Here is an 18,595-nt window from a genome sequence, read left to right as displayed (position 1 = left end):
AACTTAATGCTTCTCTCTCACCTTTGTTCCTCTTGCTATTTTTTGTTCATTGTGTTTTTTTCTTTTCTTATATTATCCCCTTTTAAACTTGCAAAATATTAGCTTAATATTATAGCTTGATATATAATTTGGCATTTCAACTGAAACTCACCTAGTTATCCTCTAATATCTTTATGGAGTTTAAAACTGTTTGAGGAAGTTTCTTTCAGTTTCATTTTAATTTCACACTGAATAATCTTTAATAGTAAAAAGTACTTTATTTGAATATTGGAAAAATTAAAGTTTTGTAATTTTTCACCTGTGTTTCTAAAAGAGAATGAAATATAAGCATACCTCTAGTAATTGAATTGGAGCACTCTAAATTCAGGATTACTCAGCATAGATAAAGATAGGTGTGTTGTATTGTCAATAAAGTGATAAATAGAAGTAAACATACTGCTTATTGAGATTTGACTGCCTCCTTATTCCACTCTGATAGTGAAGGACTATAAGAAAGGCTGCATACTGAATGATACAGTCTCTAGACCCTTTATCTTACTCTGTTTCTTGAGTACCCACCAACTCTAGGGAAACTGGCCAAAGAATAAAGGACATAAATAGAGGCTTGGGAGATACTGCCGTGAAGATCACCTTTTGAAATCCACAGCCCTACTAGTGCGTAGAGCTTCTAGTCTCTACTCTTAAATGTAAACCAAAACCCAGATGACTAGACATTTAAAGAAAGACTCCAACAACTAGAAAAGAAAATCAATACAGGGAAATAAAAAAAAACTCTATTCAGTATTTTTAATAAGAAAAGGCATCCAATTTTGAAGCCTCTATTTACAGTTACAAGATCCTGTATAAAGAAAATTCTTGCTTTATAAATAATGAATGAGGACATTTTGTTATCTGCCATATAAAATAAAGAAGGTAAATATTAATTGATTTGTCAAATCAGTTTGCTCTTGATGAAACTCATCGAGAAGAAATTTAGTATTAATGGAAGAAATTTAATATGCAGTGCTCAATGAGTTATGAGCATTAATTGTAATTGTCTAAACAAAGAATTGGAGCTACAAATCACAGTTCCCTTTTATTCCATAGATTAATCCAATGAGGTGTTTTTGTTTTTGTTTTCTTAATTGAGGGGGGTTGCTAGTCCTGCTCCTTGAACTCAAGGCCTGGACACTGTTTTTGAGCATTCTTAGCTCAAGGCTGACATTGCCACTTTTGAGCCAAACCTTTATTTCCAGCTTTATGGTGATTAATTCGAGATAAGAGTCCCAAGGACTTTACTGCCCAGGCTGGCTTTGAACCTTGATCCTCAGACCTCAGCTTCCTAATTTGCTAGGATTACAAGTATGAGCCACTTGTGTACTATATTTTAAAATTAGGGTTTTTTTTTTTTTTCTGGTAGTGGGGCTACCTTTTTAGTCATGACTGGTGCTCTGCCACTTGAGCCATACTTCTAGTTCTGGCTTTTTGCTGGTTACTTGGAGATAAGAGAGTCTTAGCTTTGTCTGTCTGAGTAGGTTCTGAACCCACAATCTCAGATCTGTCTCCTGAGTACTAGGATTATAAGAATGAGCCCCCAGTGCTGGGCTTAAATTCAGTTTTTAACCACTTGTGGCTTATTTTGTTAGAAAGTCATATCTAAAGTAGATTATTAGTCTCAAGCCAAGTGACCCTCATATGATTGATTAGCCATTCTGTAGTAAAATATCATTCTGTAGCATACAGTCATTTGGAGTACTGGACTTGAGGAAATTTAAAAGCCCTCACATTAAAAACTGCAGAGACTCCCTTTTAGATTGCTTACTATTCAAAACAGTGAGCAAGGGTTTTAATGAAGTAAGAGGATTCCAGTTCTCTGGCTTGTTATCAGCAGTTTTTAATCTTCCTCATAAGTCCATTGATTGGGTTTTTAAGTATTAGTACTTTTGAAAGAGTTTTGATTTTCTCCCCCAATTTGGCTTCATTCCCTTAACCATCTACAAGAGCAGAAATTTAAAGCTTTTTGAAATGCAGGTTTACCTTTATTCTTTTACATATTGAACCTTTTGCTGTCATAACTTAATGTTTTAAGGCAAAAAAGTTACTATGATAGTTTTTATTCATTGATAGAGACTAGTTAGGATGTTTTTTTACTTGCTGTAGAATAAGATTATTCTCTTTCGGTTTCTTTTTGCTTGATATAGAATAGAGTTATTCTCTTGTTTGTGAATTTTAAAATTTTTCATTAAAAGATTAACCATGACTCTAAATTATAAAGTGTAAATATAAAAGCTATTTAATGTGTACAGTGGCCATGGACTTAAATTTAAGTATTTTTAAATTTTATATTACTGTCTTGAATTCTATATTTATCCTCATTTTTAAAATCCCAGACTTCTTAAAATGTAACTTTTGCCATAAGTAGGTCTTGCTCTAAGCTGTCCAAGTATTATTGTTAAAGTATCCCTTCTCTACCACTGGATTCACATGAGTGTAGCACAACAAATAAATTGCAGGAAATAGAATCTAGGAGAAAGGACTTGTACATATGTCTGCTGCTATAAAGCTTTTCTCATATAGATAGGACATTTTTTAATATTAGTCCACAGGAAGAAAATTATAATCCAAACATCTATTCTGATGTGCTAGTTTTATAAATATATTCGTTGTAAATTTTTCAGTGAAGAACTTTCTTTTTCAGTATTTCCACCTGTAACACCAAAAGGAATTAATGGTATAGACTTTAAAGGGGAAGCTATAACTTTTAAAGCAACTACTGCTGGAATTCTTGCTACACTTTCTCATTGTATTGAATTAATGGTAAAACGTGAGGAAAGCTGGCAAAAGAGACTGGATAAGGTAAGACTAGTTTTTCTTTTTAAAAAACAGATTTTAGGTTTTATGTGTTTGGTTGAACATTAAATCTGAACTAAGTTCTTAAGGACGAGTCTGTTCGGTTAATAGAATAACAGGTGGTAGTACTTTTCTGATACTTTTTGATCTTAAACTCATTTTTCTACTAAAATTCATCAGGGATTTGTTCATATTATATACTTTCTTGATTATTAAAAATACTTTGTGATAATGATGGATTGCCATTTAACATAACTTACTTTATGATCTATGAAATTGTCTTTAAGTTATATGGAACTAGCTTCTAACAACAGAATATAAAGTTAAACATTAACTTATACTTCATAACCATATGTTTCCATGGTCATTGTGATATAATTTAGTGTAGATTATGTTTGAATATTTGCCCTTTGTTCCCATTTTCCACTTCGGTTTAATTAACACTGATAATAACATTGTGGTATGAATCTCCAGCTTTTAGTATAAATATGGCTCACTGGATTTGCTTACTAGGAACTAATTTGACTTAGAAAAACTAATTCAACTTAGTAAAATATTAGTAAAATATTAGAATTGAGCTGTATTGAGAAAATTTAGTTCTAGTTTAACATAGAAGAGTGAACTGAGCCATTGGCTTACTTGTCCAAAGGTGTTAAGTAACAGAAATATTTCTCTAAAAAATATGTCATCTAGATACTAGACTGTCTAGACATCAGTTAGGATTTATTATTCATCAGAAAGTTTTATTGCTCACAATGTTTGAATGTCTAAATACAATAAAAAAGCAGTATGATCATATGATATAATGGCACAGTAGCCACAGGATTTGAATATATTGTTCATTTAAAGGATGCTTAAGAAAATTGCTGTTCAGAATTCTCAAGTACAGATGAGAATAAGCGTATTAACTAGCAAAATGTTCTACTTTATTCCAGGTATATGTTCCAAGATCCCTAGTGAATGCTCCAAATTACAGTACCAAATCCTGTTGTGCTATATATTCTATACATTCATACCTATGACAAATTTTAATTTATAAATTAGGTTGTTGTAAGAGATTATTACAACTTTTTTGGGGGGGGAGGGTCCGGTCATGGGGCCTGAACTCTGGGCCTGGGCGCTGTCCCTCAGCTCTTCAGCTCAAGGCTAGCAACTCTACCACTTGAGCCACAGCGCCACTTCCAGCTTTTTTCTTTTTGCTTATGTGGTGCTGAGGACTCGAACCCAAGGCCTCGTGCATGCAAGGCAAGTGCTCTACCACTGAGCCACCTTCCCAGCCCTATTATAACTTTTGTATGAGGTTTTATAAATATCTATTTCTCTCAATATCTTACTGTACTTACCCTTCCTGTTGACTGTGGAAAACTGAAAGTATAGAAAATGGAACTGTAGGGCTAGGCATGGTAATTCAGTTCTGTAATCTCAGCTGCTTGAGTGGTGAAAATCAGACAGATTACAGTTAGGGCCAGCCATGACAAACTCTACCACAAAACCACATCCTTTCATCCCTTTCTAATCTTCTTTATTGTGTATAGACACACTCTAGGAAGACTAGAATGTTCCTTAGTATAGAAGCTGTTTATTAATATGTCTTTTAAGCTGGGCATTGGTGGCTCACACCTGTAATCGTAGCTACTCCAGAGGCTGAGATCTGAGGATCATGGTTCAAAGCCAGCCCGGGCAGGAAAGTCCATGAGACTCTTTATCTCCAATAAACCACTAGAAAACTAGAAGTTGTGCTGTGGCTTAAGCGCTAGAGTGCTCACCTTGAGCTGAAGCGCAAGGACTGCGCCCAAGCTCAGAGTTCAAGCCCTGCAACTGACAAAATAAATAAATAAATAAATGTCTTTTGTGTAATTAATAGAACTGAGAAATAAAGGACATTGATAATAACATTATTTTGTTGATACTGTTTCATTCTAAATGCTTTTTATGCCTCCTATAAACTAAGAATGAGGAAATTTCACTGACCAGAAAATAGTCTTCCAGGATCTAAGAAAATAGTTAAATAACATTACAAGCTATTTAGTAGAATTGGTTAATTTACTTATTCTATGTAAATATATGGTATCAGTTTGACAACAGAGGCAACAATTTTTGTGGTTACCTATAATAAAAATCTCTCTATAGATGTATACTTAATTTTCAGACAGTTATATCTAGGTAAAACAAAAATTGTAAGGATAGACAATTTTAGCAGCATTAATAAGATTCAGAACTCTGTAATTTTACTTAGTTTTTCACTTTTCCCTAACTCCGTTGTATTATTGTTGTATTAAAATACATTTTTGTTTTATTCCATTTTTAAATTAAGGTACCTACAGTAAAGTTTACCATGCTTAAATATATTATTGATTCTTTATCAGATTTGACCCCATTATACTAGGTTTTTGGTGGTGTTTTTGTGCATTAAATTTGCTGTTGGGTCAGTCTTTGTTATTTTAAGTGTTTACTTTATGTCTTTTAACCTTGCAGGCCCTAGCTATAGGAGAAGGTTATTTGAGAATCTTTTTCAGCTCCTTCTTACAGCCACTAACTACAATTATGAGAAATTTATCTTTCTAAGAATTTCTTTTTTACATTCAGATTCCACTTAATTTTTTAATTAAAAAATTATGTTACATAGTTTGTACAAAGAGGTTTCAATTCAGAATGTCAATTTATGAGTACAGTGAATCTTGATCTTTGTACCTTCTATTAATAATTAAGTTCTTTCATTCTAGATATCCAATACTTTCTTTTTTTCCCCTTTGTTCCCCAAAAGATAGGGATAGAGATCATGGCAGGATTTAATAAGCTTTTTTCTGGTGGTGATTTATTGGGAGTTTAAAACATACTTTAGACCTTTGGACAGTTTGCAATTTACAAATACACTTACTTAAATGTTGATATTAGTTGTGATTTAAGTAGTAGCTTGTGTACGATATATAACTCACAAAAAGGTGTTTTCTTGGACAGAATGATACTCTTATTATAGGACTAATTTTTGTAGTCAAATTATAAAATTGTACTGATACTAGCTTAAAAGTCATAATGTGATTTAAATGCCCTCTTCTGATGATAACTTTTGTCTCACAGGAAGGTGAGAAGAAGAGAAGAGCAGAGGAAGCATGCAAGAATGCAATGGAAGAACTTAAGAAAAAATCCCACTTTGGAGGACCAGATTATGAAGTATGAACTTAAAGTTTGGTCTTCGTAAGAAAAGCACATTGTCCATATTTATCACAAAATAATACTAATGTAAATTCTAAATAATACTTTTGTAACCTTTTTTTAATATGCCAAGCTTTTTCTGAAATACTACATTTACTTAACTGCTATAAAGTTTAATATAGGATTTTAAAGTCTCAGTTCAGTTTGTAGGATAAGTTTCATCTCCCCTGTCAAGGTGATCATTTTTAGCATTATTCTGTACTATACAGTGACATCTAATACATACAGTGTGATTTATCAAATTCCTTTCATGTTTGAAAACTATCGGAAACCAACTTCTTTCAGTCTTTTTATTTGCTAAAAATCTTCCTCTTCATACATACAGACAGACATACAGAAAGAGAAAGAGAGGAGGGAGATATTTTTTTTTAGCTTTTTTTCCATAATATTATTTTGAGGATCAGTTCTGGTACTTGAATATAGGGCTTCATGTTCTCACTTGGATCATTTGCAAGTCAGGAACTCTGTTAACTTAAGGCATGCCTCCAATTTTGGCTGGTTGATTGGAGATAAAAGTCTTTTGGATTTGTCTGCTTGGACTGGATTCGAAGCACAGTTCTCAGATCTCAGCATCCTGAGTTGCTAGGATTATAGGGATGAGCCTATAGCCCTATACTCAGTGATCTTCCCTTTCCTTTCTTTTCCGTTAACTTTCTTTTCCTTTTCTGTTTCCATTTTCCTTGCTCTTTCCTTCTTCCTTTCCCTTTCCTTCCTTTCCTTCTATTGGTATGTGTGTATATGCACTTGCACACCATACTGGAGCTTGAAATCAAGGCCTATGCTCTGTCCCTGAGCTTTTTCTCTTAAGTGTAACACTCTACTACTTTGAACCACAGCTCCACTTCCAGTTTTCTGATGGTTAAATGGAGATAAGAGTCTCACAGACTTTCCTGCCAGGATGGCCTTGAAACATGAACCTCAAATCTCAGCTTCTTGAGTAGCTAGGATTACAGGCATGAGCCATTAAAGACAATTAAAGTACCAGTAAAGAACACGTATATTTCTGAAAAGAATTATTTTTAAGAATAGGATGGTAAGGAATATCTTTGAAGTAGAATCAAAATGCTAAGTTTAAAAAAAATAGAAGAAAAATTTCTTGCCATTTGTATTCAGGACACAAAAAGAGCTGCTATTAACCAAATATTTTTATGTCAGACAGGAAAGATTTCTGTGTGGGAATCCATAAAATAATGAGGAGTTTTGAAAATATTTTTAAAGTATTGTTTTTAATTCATACTTTTCTATAATGTATATAACATAATTAGCTATCCTCACAAGGTTGTTTTTTTTTTTAACCTAGATTACTGGAGATAAGCTGTTTCAATGACAGTTTTAGTTTTGAAGTTTTAAGTTTGGTAATTACCTTATTTTTTTGCATTAAAAATAAAATACATTTTCATTATAGAAATATACATAAGCCAAGAACATGTTTTTAATAGTATATAATATCAAGTACATTTAGTAGCCTAACAACAGCATATAATTGAGTGTTTTGTTTTAAGAGGAAGAAGATAAGGATGGAGGGAGAAGGATCTTGATGTGTTTACTTGTTTCATGCCAAAAATAATGTTGTTTATTGATGTAAATGAATTTTTAAAAGTAAATCTATTCATCGTCCATCTTTACTAACTTACGCATTTCTTTTGACTATTCTTTTTAAACTGGGTGACTTGGGTTATCAATTGAACTGAGAAAATTTCCCAGTTAATGATTTGTCTCCTTTTGAGAAGGATTATTTAAAATGTGAGTGATTCTAAACCCAAGCCTACCTGCCCAGTCTCTCCTTTTTCCATAATATGAAGTTCCTATTCCATTTACAGTTTTATTTGGTTCATCACAGCAGAAACGTACCTTGTGTGATTCCATTTTGCTTTTTTGTTCTGTTATAGCATTTGCATCATAATTACTGGGGGAGCCCTTTTAAATGTACGTATTTCTGAGCTCCATCCAAGGCATATTGAAAAATAACTTCAGGGCATGGGACCTAGGAATTTCATTTTAAACAAGTTCCTTGGATGATTGATGATCCCTTCTCTACCATCTAACTATACTTTCAAGCATCTCAACTTTTCTTTCTGCATTTTCCTTAGGAAAATTGTTTTTGAATTCTCTCTCTCTACTAACTGGCTATAGATCTTTTCCAATTTTTGCAAGGCTTTTCTGCAGTTTTAATATGTCTGTCACCTGACACCTCTGTTGCAAGTACTTAATTCTGCCACAAGAGCAGTCATAATACTATATAAATAAATAAGCATGGTTATATACTAATAAAACTTTATTTATGAGCAGCATAATGTCAAGTAATTCCTACATGTCACAAAATTTTCCAAGTATTGTTTTTCCAGCTTGGTCAAGTTTAAATTTTAACTCCTAGACCATGTGAAAATAGGCACCAGACTATATTATGCATCTACATAGTTCACCAGGCCCTGCTTAGATTGTAACCTTTAAATAATATTGGCCAACAATAGGAGTATAGAGTAAGTAAATTGAGTAAGTAATATGATGTTACACAGCATATATTAATCACCTTTGGGAAAATAGTGCCTGGTAGAGTGATTGGTTCATAATTATGTTCTCAATAAATGTATAGAGTTATTTTTCAACTTTTCCATAGAGTTAATACCAGAATTATCAATGTTTTCTATTTCCTTAAGTCAATCTTTTGGGTTTTGTTTTTGTTTCTTCTTTTCCCTTGTGTTTCATTAGGAAGGCCCAAACAGTCTGATTAATGAAGAAGAGTTCTTTGATGCTGTTGAAGCTGCCCTTGACAGGCAAGATAAAATAGAAGAACAGGTATATCTACTAAAAATTTTAAGATGAAACTCATTTTAGCCTTAGAGGTATTCCTTGATGTAAGTTATTTCATATTAATAAATTTGAAAACTGAATTTATTAACAAACTATACCTACACTGAGTTACAAATGCAGAAGAATTGGGGCTGGGAAGTTGGCTCAGTGGTAGAGCGCTTGCCTTGCATGCCTGAGGCCCTGGGTTCGATTCCTCAGCACCACATAAACAAAAAAGAAAAAAGCCGGAAGTGTGGTGCTGTGGCTCAAGTGGTAGAGTGCTAGCCTTGAGGCCCAGAGTTCAGGCCCCACGACCGGACCCAAAAACAAATGCAGAAGAATCTTCAAAATCTGTTTTCTTTATAGATTAATTGCCAAGCAGCAAAAATTAGAACAGTAATTGTTCTGATAAATTATACATAATTAACATTACCTGGAGTGGAAATCTTCTGACTATTGTTCTTGAATGATCCACCTTTAACCATTCTTTAGAAACTGTGGCAATATCAAGTGTGTATTTAGTCTTGATATTTCGTTTCTCAGTTTCCCTTCACTAACTACTTATGAATTCAAAAGGAAAATTACCACAAATTTTAAGTTTTTTCCAGTTTTTATCAACTCCGTGATTGACTTTGCTATCTTTACCTTTAGTTTTTTCCTCACTTGAAGTGTTTGTAATCACCATGAAATCTACAGCGTTTACACATAGTTTCTTCTGTGGAAGTTGGAAGAAAGCATTTGTTGAGTTTTGCATTGCTAGTGTCAAGGTTAATTTGAATCCCTTGCCTTTAATTTTGTCTGTGTAGTTTCCATATTTACCACTAGATGGTACTGGTGGGTGAATTTTGCATTCCCCCCTCCCCCACCCTCAATTTGGTTAAACGATTAGTATTGGTTATACTATTAGTAGAAACTATATTCTTGAGCGTATATGAATAAGCTGTAGTGATAAAGTATCTTGCAAATAATCAGTGTATCAGTTTTATACCATACATGAATTTGTATAGCAAAGTTACTTGTTTCATTTCTGTCATTTCTATGGCTATTATGCCCATATACTTACTGCTCCAAGTAGACAAGAGTAAATCACCACCTATAGGAGGTCATGTTTCTGTTTATACTTATTTTTCTTTATATTTCTCAAATTTATAATGAAAAGTTCATGTCATATTAATTTGTAAAGCTTATTGTTCATTTCTTTATACTCAAAAGATGTTCCACTGTACTCTGAGAGAGGGAACTTTCAGTTCCTGACTAGACTCTACTTTTGGCAGTAAAAATAGTTCCTAAGTAGCATCATTGTGTTTTGGAAGCTTAAAATATGACTTAAATGTACTATTTTGGGGGAACTAATTATACAGTCAAGACTCCTCAGTCATATTGTTTTCACACTAGTTATATAGCTGTGAATTTAAAACTTAAGTTCTCTAGGTGTTAGTTTACAAATCTGAGATAAAAAGCTCAACATGATGTCTCAAAACCACCTTTCTAGAGCTGGGGATGTAGCTCAGTGCTAGAGGTCTCACCCAGCACACACTTAAGTCCACAAAGCAAAACATCCCTTCTTATTTCTGAAATACTACTCTATGGAATATCAGACAGTGATTAAGTTGAATGAAGAGGATCAATAAGAACTTGTATACGATTTAGAAAAAGAGGTATCAATGTAGTTATGAAAAAATTTGATTTAATTCTATTGATATTCTGGCAGGTGCTCTACAAAAAGTCATTGAACAGACACTGATTTTCATTGTCCACTAGCCATTCACATCAGTATGATAAATATAGTAACAGTATGGTATGTTATAGAATAGTAAACTTAAGTAATCCATAAAATCAGTTCTATAGGTTCAGATCACTTCTTTGTACTCAGAATGTTTTGTGCAGTTTTCACCAACATAGCCTCTATGTAGGTATTTTCCAAATGAAAACCATGTCATACATTTTCAAATTTATATAACTTAAAGATATATTTAATAAATTTGATGTATGAGAAATGAGCCATTAATAATTGTGTGTCCAGGCATCATTGAATAGAAATTACTGCCCTTGTCCTGTCTAGTTAGAAAATAAGCACACATATAACAGAGAAGTTTCTGGTATATTATTTTTACTAAATATTTGTTAAGTAGTAGAAGAAACAAGGCAAGATGAAGAAAGCAAGCAAGTATCAGATTAGCAAGAATTAAAGATGAGAGGACAGCAGAATATCTTCATAGAAAGGAGACAAGACACACATACATGATATGATCTTAGCAACATAACTAAATCCAAATAATGATTTGGTCTAGTGACATATAAATCTGTGAGACAGATCTTCAGGTTCACAGTGGAGTGGAATAATTGAAATGTTTTGACCAGAGTATTAAAAAGAAAATTGGCAGCAGTGTTAAGATTAACTTATGATAAAGGATGCTATGCAGGTAGTGGGTGAGAGGGCCTGACTATGCGCAAAATCAAAGAACTTACTCCTGGTCTAGTACTTACCTGTAGGGTCAAAAAGAAGAGACTAAATTGAGATATCTGAACAAAGTTTAGGAGTGGTCAAGGCTTGTGCCTGAACTAATGTCATAAATCAAATATAAGCACTGAAGTGTTCAGAAATAGTGGTAGTTCCAGGTTATGGTATTCTTATGTTGCAAAATATGCTTTAAAACCACCTCAACTTTATATGCTTTATTTCAGTCACAGAGTGAAAAGGTCAGGTTACACTGGCCTACATCTTTGCCATCTGGAGATGCCTTTTCTTCTGTGGGGACACATAGATTTGTCCAGAAGGTAAGCCAACAGTCACAGTTTACTGAAAGTGTAAGTTTTCTTCAGTGTTGATAGAGCTATTTTGTAGTACAAATTTTCTCCCTTTTTTATGAATTTAGGTAGCAAAAGTTTTGTAGTATATATTGTATTTCATATATTTTCTCATACTCTTTCTCCCAATTTAGAAATACTAATTTTGAATGTAGTGTTCTTTCTTTAATATTTAAGGGGGAAGGTGAAAGGGATACAGAGTAGCTAGTCCAAGATAGCTAATCAGAGTTTAGCCAAGTTATATTAAGCCTTTCCTCTTTGGGGTTAAGTAATGTTATTCTGTATTGTTGGAAGTACTACATTCTCTTTGGGATGATTTTGGAGCATAATACATAATAGGTGCATGAATTCAGCATTTGCTGCTGTGCTTGTTTCATATAGTGCTTTGTTTTCTCTTTATCTTGTGTTTGGAAGTTGGTACTGAATGCTCTGTTGTGCCTTTGTTCTGATTACTTGGTTTTTTCTTTGTCTGTCTCTGGTAGCCCTATAGTCGCTCTTCCTCCATGTCTTCCATTGATCTAGTCAGTGCCTCTGATGATGTACACAGATTCAGCTCCCAGGTACTGTATGAATGTATTGGAGTGGACTTGAATCTTTTGTGCTATAGTTCAGCTGCTTACACAGTTCCTAGAAATTTTTTCAACAAGGCTACTTGTTTGGGTTTTGAATTTTAAATCGTAGTAGTAAGCATTAAGCCTTCCTGATCTACTAAATAGTTCGTTTATCAAGCTTGCATGTGTCCTTCATTTTGTATCCTCTAGTGTGAATAGCTTGGGATTTTAGCAGTATAGAAAAGAATACTCAAGAAACAATTTCAAATTGAAATGAAATAACTAGAAGTTACTTGATTCTTTTATAGTATGTATTGTCTATCTGCTTAGACAGGATTCAGCAACTTTCATGGACATACAGCATAAAAGCAAACTTCACCAATCACACTTTTAATTATCTCCTAATTATGTTAAGGAAATGACTTTTTAAATGGCATTTGTCTTACTGCTTTTTTTTCTTTTGAGATACTGGGGTTTTGGATTTCCAAAAGTAGCCATACTTCCAACCCTGCCTCATTACTATTATAATACTAAACTGCAGCTAATATTTTCCTCCTAAAAATACCTATGTGTGTTATTATTATATTCCAGTTTATATCCTTAAATCATATTGCAATTGGTTTTAATTAATTTAGCATCAGTTAGAGTTTAGAAATTTCAGACAAGAAGCTGGATGTGTACAGTCTTTCTACCCTCAAAATAAAATGAACTTAAAGGAAACAGTTTTTTTTTTTTATGTTCAATGTTAGTTTTAACTTTTTGTTATTTTGTCTTTTTTGTGTTGCTCAAGATCAACTCCAGGGCCTTATGCATAATGAGCAAGCATCTGCCACTGAGTTACATCCTTAGCACTTTTTTAAAAAAAGTTTTGAGCTTCAAATCTTTACTGTCAATTTTTTACTTTCATGATGATTGCGTCTTTTGAACTGTACTATATTATGTCCAGAACCTGAACTATGTACTTAAAATAACCCAGTTTAAATCTGGTTAGATTTGGGGAAGTTTTCTAATTTCTCTCTGTGTCATTTTTTGTGATTTATCTAGAGTCTGGAACAAGTAAGTGTGAACTTTTGTTGCCATTATAACACAACTTCTTTGAGAAAATCAGTTTTGTGTCATTTTTTTTTTCTAGTAGGGTATTCCAAAGAAAGAGTCGAGTTTAAAAAAGATCTCTATTAATTAACACATACAAATAAAAGAGGTCATTCCTTTTTTACTATTCAATAAAGGAAAAAATAAGACTTAACATGCATTTTTCTGATTTTTATTTCTTAATATATTTATACAATGTCTTTGAAAAAATAGCTCATCGTATTTACCAGGGGACTTTGATTTATTCTGCTAAGCTCCACTCACATTAAAGTAGTAAAATGACATACTAACAAACTCAACAGTGAAGGTCACCATTTCCCTTTAAAGTAGTAAAACATTGGCTATAAAAGTAAGGAAGTATAAGTGAGAGCAAGGGACAAAATTTATAAGTGAGCAATAAAAGATGACTAAGAATTTGGGGTTTAGAACCCAGATCTGGGCTGTAACAGAAAAGCCATTGAACAGACTTGAAGATCTTGAAAATATTACTGAAGAACAGGTGCCCATTTTATGAAAACTGGCAAATTGTAGTTTGCTTCTCAACATAACAGTTTATGTAAGTTGTGTATATAAATGAGATAAATTAATTTTGCTGGTTGATTTTTTTCTAATATTTGATACTTTGGCCTTTAATTATATTACTTTGTATACTGAAAGAGGTAAAAGAGGAGAAAATAATGTTGACATTTTTAAGTTTATATTGTCCTTGCTAAAGCATTTGCTGTCATTAGCAGACTTAGGATCAAGCAGTTAATTGTTGACTAAATTACCTCTTGTTTGAGCAGGGCCTTTTAGAATGAAAAATTCCAAGCTTGGATTTGCTTATTTCAGAGGACATTGTACTTCCTTATCTCCCATTATTAAAGCGTCTGGCAGATTAATTCTATATAATTACATGTATGTATAATTGGACCCGGACCTAGAGTAAATATTAGCTGAGAAATACTGTGATCTGGGAAACTTCCAGTTCAACAGAATATGAAATTGTACTAGTGACTCCTTAAAATGTTTTAAGAAATAAAAACTTCTACTTTGTAATTAACTCAAAATCTATGTTTCATTAGTTTTAATAATTTGCTAAAAACTGGAATTGTAGCTCCAGGGTAGACATTTACTAGCATGTGCAGCATGACCCCAAAAAAGTTGTAAAAATATTTAAGCATAATATCACAACCAACTCATATTTATTCCAACATTCTTTTTAAGTCCAAACTCATACACATATATAGCTATTTTGATCATTTGTATCAATTTTTATATGGAAGTTTTCCAAACCTGATAATTTAGTTTTGCTACCTAAATAAATATTAGCTATTAGCTTGTAACTGTCTTGTTCTTTGGGTATAGGGGGTGTGTGTGTGTATGTGTGTGTGTGTGTGTGTGTGCGTGTGCGTGTGTGCATGTGCTTTGCCAGAGCTTGAAGTGTGTGTGTGTGTGTGTATGTACTTTGCCAGAGCTTGAAGAGTGTGTGTGTGGTGTGTGTATGTACTTTGCCAAGCTTGAAGTGTGTGTGTGTGTGTGTGTGTGTATACTTTGCCAGAGCTTGAAGTGTGTGTGTGTACTTTGCCAGAGCTTGAAGTGTGTGTGTGTGTGTGTGTGTGTGTGTGTGTGTGTGTGTGTGTGTGTGTGTGTGTGTGTGTGTGTACACTTTGTCAGAGCTTGAAGTCAGGGCCTAGGTATTATCCCTTAGCTTTCCTATTTAAGGCTGGTGTTCTACCATTTGAGCCAAACTTGCACCTCAGGCTCTTTGGTAGTTAATTAGACTTTTTTGGTAGTTAAATAGACTTTTTTGCCCAGGCTAGATTCAAACTTATGATCCTTAGATATGAACATCCTGAGTAGCTAGGGTTATAGGCATGAGCCACCAGTAGACCTTGTTTTTTATTGAAATAATATTTTCAACTGGATCAGATCAACATAGAGATGCCTTGTAAATAGCTTAAATAAAATAATGTAGCCCAGAAATGGTGAACTTGCATAATTACTAGTATTATCATTAATGGTAATTATTATTGTAATATAATTGTAAAATAGTGTAGTCCAGCCTGGTGGGCTTGTTTTATTACTTACTATTTTACAGGTAATACATTTCAATTTTAGTAAAACTAAAAAAATAGAACAAAGAGAATTAAAATCATAAATCTCTGGATATTTTTAAGTTTATCATATATATGCTAGTGAAATATATATATGATGTGTGTGCATGTATATATGTGGGTATGTCAAGAGGATTGTTTGAGACCAGCCTGAGCAATACATATATCAAGAAGAAAAAAAATCTTTCAGTTGGGATTGAGTTGGGACATATTTCCATGGTAGAATATTAGAGTGTGCTCTTGGTTCAGTTCCCTACAAATAAAATATGTGCCTTGGTAAATGTCTTTTTTCTCTCAAAGTAGATAATTCTGTAGTATTATTTTGTAACTTTTTAAAAATTATTTTTAGATTCATCTCACTAGTTAATATAGATCTGCATCTCTATATTGGACTTACCTGCTCACCTAATGCTGAATATTTTTTCATTCATTTCCAATTTTTCTTTTACAGTTAATACAGTGACCATCTTTTTATATATATACATATATATTTATGTATATATAATCTTTATATTTAACTCTTTACATACATGGTATTTATCCTTACTTATATAGTATCTGAATATCTAAATCTTTATATCTAAGTAATTGATAATTGATATTATTTCCCTAGAGCACAGACAAGTTTTTATTCTTGTTGACAAATTTTTAATTAGGAAAACTGGACCAGCTTTCACTCAGAGGCTAGTATTTTTTGTTGCACTGACTCAAATATTATAATTTAGTTATTTTTGCCAATCTGATAGACTGTAATAGTATTCTTAGTACTCAACCATTTCTTTGGTGAATTCACTATTCATACTGGCCACTTTTCTTTTGGGTTAACTGAACTATTAATTTGTTATTAATAAAGCTATATAATAGTCTTCTATAGCTTTGTGACTGTATGAAAATAATCAGAATTGTATCCTTTCACATGGAAAAGATACAAGAGATCTGAGCTGTCTTTGAGCCCTTCTAGACTTTTGTTTGACCATTAAAGGGCAATTTTTTTGGTAACTTAGAAAAATCCAGTTTATTAGCTTCCTCAAATGGCATAATATTGAATGATGTAGATGTGAGGTGGGCAAAAAGGTTGAAATTGTAGTAATATCCCCTCTAATCTTAAATATATTGTATATCCATTTACTTCACTGATGTAACATTACACGTTAGGCTCATTTTCAACTCTTAAGTCCAGAAAAACCAAGAGCATATTTTCTGAAATTAGACTTAGTCTAATTTGGAAACATTCTTCACCTGCTTTAACAATTTTAACCCATTCTTTTTTTAAGCTCAGTGGTGAAGTACTTGTCTAGCATATGTAAGGCCCTAGGTTTATCTCCAGCATCAAACAAATCAAAAAAGAAAAGAAAAAAGAAATTGTGTTCATATTTTAAAAGAATGAACTAAAATGTGGTTATATGTAAATATTGATATATATCAGTTGCTCTAAAAGTACTTAGAACAGTGAAATTGGTCAAATAAAAGGACATTTTTAATTTTTAAGAGAGTTTATTGTCATAAAAGAGGTTTACTGATAAAGTAAGTTTTGTCACCTTTTGTAGGGAAATCGTTGACATAACAAACTTTCTGGTATCTCTATATACATTAATTACAGGAACACTGAATTAGATTATTTTTCTGCCAATTTTACCCTTAATATTTTATGCTTCGTGGCACCTTCTTTGAGGCTAGAGGTTTGACTCAGCAGAAACAAGTATGAAACCCAGAGTTCAAACTTGAGTAAAAAAAATTCAGAGATGATACCATCTCTGTTTTATAGCGCTTGATTTGATCCCTAGACTTACACTAGGCTAATCTATATTACTTGAATAAACCATCTTTCTTCCCTTCATTTATTCCTTACTATCTACTAACCTGGATATGTGAAATGTGACCTAAGCTCTTCAACACTGTATCAGATCTTCTAACTACCTGAGCTTCTAAGTGCATCATTTCTGAAAAAGTAAACTGACACTATGACTGCATTGGTTCTGTATTCTCATGGCTTTTTTTTTTTTTTTTTATTTCAAGGTTGAAGAGATGGTGCAGAATCACATGACATATTCCTTGCAGGATGTAGGCGGAGATGCCAACTGGCAATTGGTTGTAGAAGAAGGGGAAATGAAGGTAATATTCACTAAAAAGTTACAGATTGCTAATTCTGCCTTATTACAAGAGTAGCATTTTCAGATTAGCTTAAAATAAGTAATTACGATCAAAGAAGTACCAGATAACTAAGAAATAAAGTGTCGTTTTGCTTTCCTGATGCCAAAATAAAAATCTATGAACATAGGATATTATTCTGCTTAGGCCATACAGCAGCAGGTAAGTCAGATTACAAATGGCTCTCTACTTAGATATTTCTTTGTCTTTATACTGAAATATTCATTTATCTTTATTATTTATACTTTTGTCTTTTCTTCAATATATTTATGCTCAGATATCCTCTTTGGCTTATATCTTAAAGTGTTTGACAATTTTGGTGTTAACATCACAACTCTACATAAAAGAGACCACTAGACAGAAAAGGCATATAAAATGGAGATACATAGATTGAATAGCAACAATAGTAGTGTTGAATTTAAAATGACCTCATGCTCCAAAACATTATGCTCAAGATTCTTTCCCTCTAGCTATCAGTTTATTGGAAAGAAAGAGAATACTGACATATAAAAGATACTGTTTCTTCATTTGTTAATATATTGAGTGAAGATTAGAAGAGCCTGGTAAGGCAGGTGAAAATTGAGCTCTGTGAGTTGAAACAATTAGTTTATTTACTAATATACTTGGAAATGATGTCAAGGTTGTGACAGTGGTTAAGTTTAGGGCATTTTAGACAAGAAATAATAGAGACAAAAACTTGAAGGCAGTTTTTGTGTGTACCAGTCTTAGAGCTTGACCTCAGAGCCTGCGCACTGTCCCTGAGCTTTTGTGCCCAGGACTAGCTCTCTGCTACTTAAGCCACAGCTCTATTTCTGGCTTTTTGGTGGTTAATTAAACGTAAGAGTTTTATGGACTTTGCTGCCTGAGTTGGCTTTGAACTGCAATCCTCAGATCTCAGCCTCTTGAATAGCTAAGATTACAGGCATGAGCTACCAGCACGTAACTGAAGACACATTTTTTTTTTTTATACAAGATTTTTACATAGAAATACCAGGCATGGTGGCCCACACCTCATTGATCCCAGCATTCTAGAGGTTGGGACAGTGGGGTCACATGTTCTAGACTAGC

General features: G+C 33.1%; 1 protein-coding gene across 2 annotated transcripts in view; it reads left to right on the top strand.

The window, feature by feature from the left end:
* Window positions 1–18,595, top strand: part of Cert1 (ceramide transporter 1) — a 95,373-nt gene that overhangs the window by 63,440 nt on the left and 13,338 nt on the right. Inside the window, exons 7-12 of one of the 2 annotated variants that reach the window (XM_042691119.1) lie at window positions 2,678–2,835; window positions 5,908–6,000; window positions 8,752–8,838; window positions 11,518–11,610; window positions 12,123–12,200; window positions 17,396–17,491. In XM_042691119.1, coding sequence (XP_042547053.1) covers window positions 2,678–2,835; window positions 5,908–6,000; window positions 8,752–8,838; window positions 11,518–11,610; window positions 12,123–12,200; window positions 17,396–17,491 — 605 coding nt within the window. The remainder of the gene's footprint in view (window positions 1–2,677; window positions 2,836–5,907; window positions 6,001–8,751; window positions 8,839–11,517; window positions 11,611–12,122; window positions 12,201–17,395; window positions 17,492–18,595) is intronic. The other variant, XM_042691121.1, reaches the window with a different exon arrangement.

This window comes from Dipodomys spectabilis, unplaced genomic scaffold (assembly GCF_019054845.1).
Source record: "Dipodomys spectabilis isolate Male_0828 unplaced genomic scaffold, ASM1905484v1 ptg000140l, whole genome shotgun sequence".
NCBI lineage: Eukaryota > Metazoa > Chordata > Mammalia > Rodentia > Heteromyidae > Dipodomys > Dipodomys spectabilis.
The sequence above is the reverse complement of the archived record's forward strand: the minus strand, read 5'-3'. Positions and strand labels throughout refer to the sequence as shown.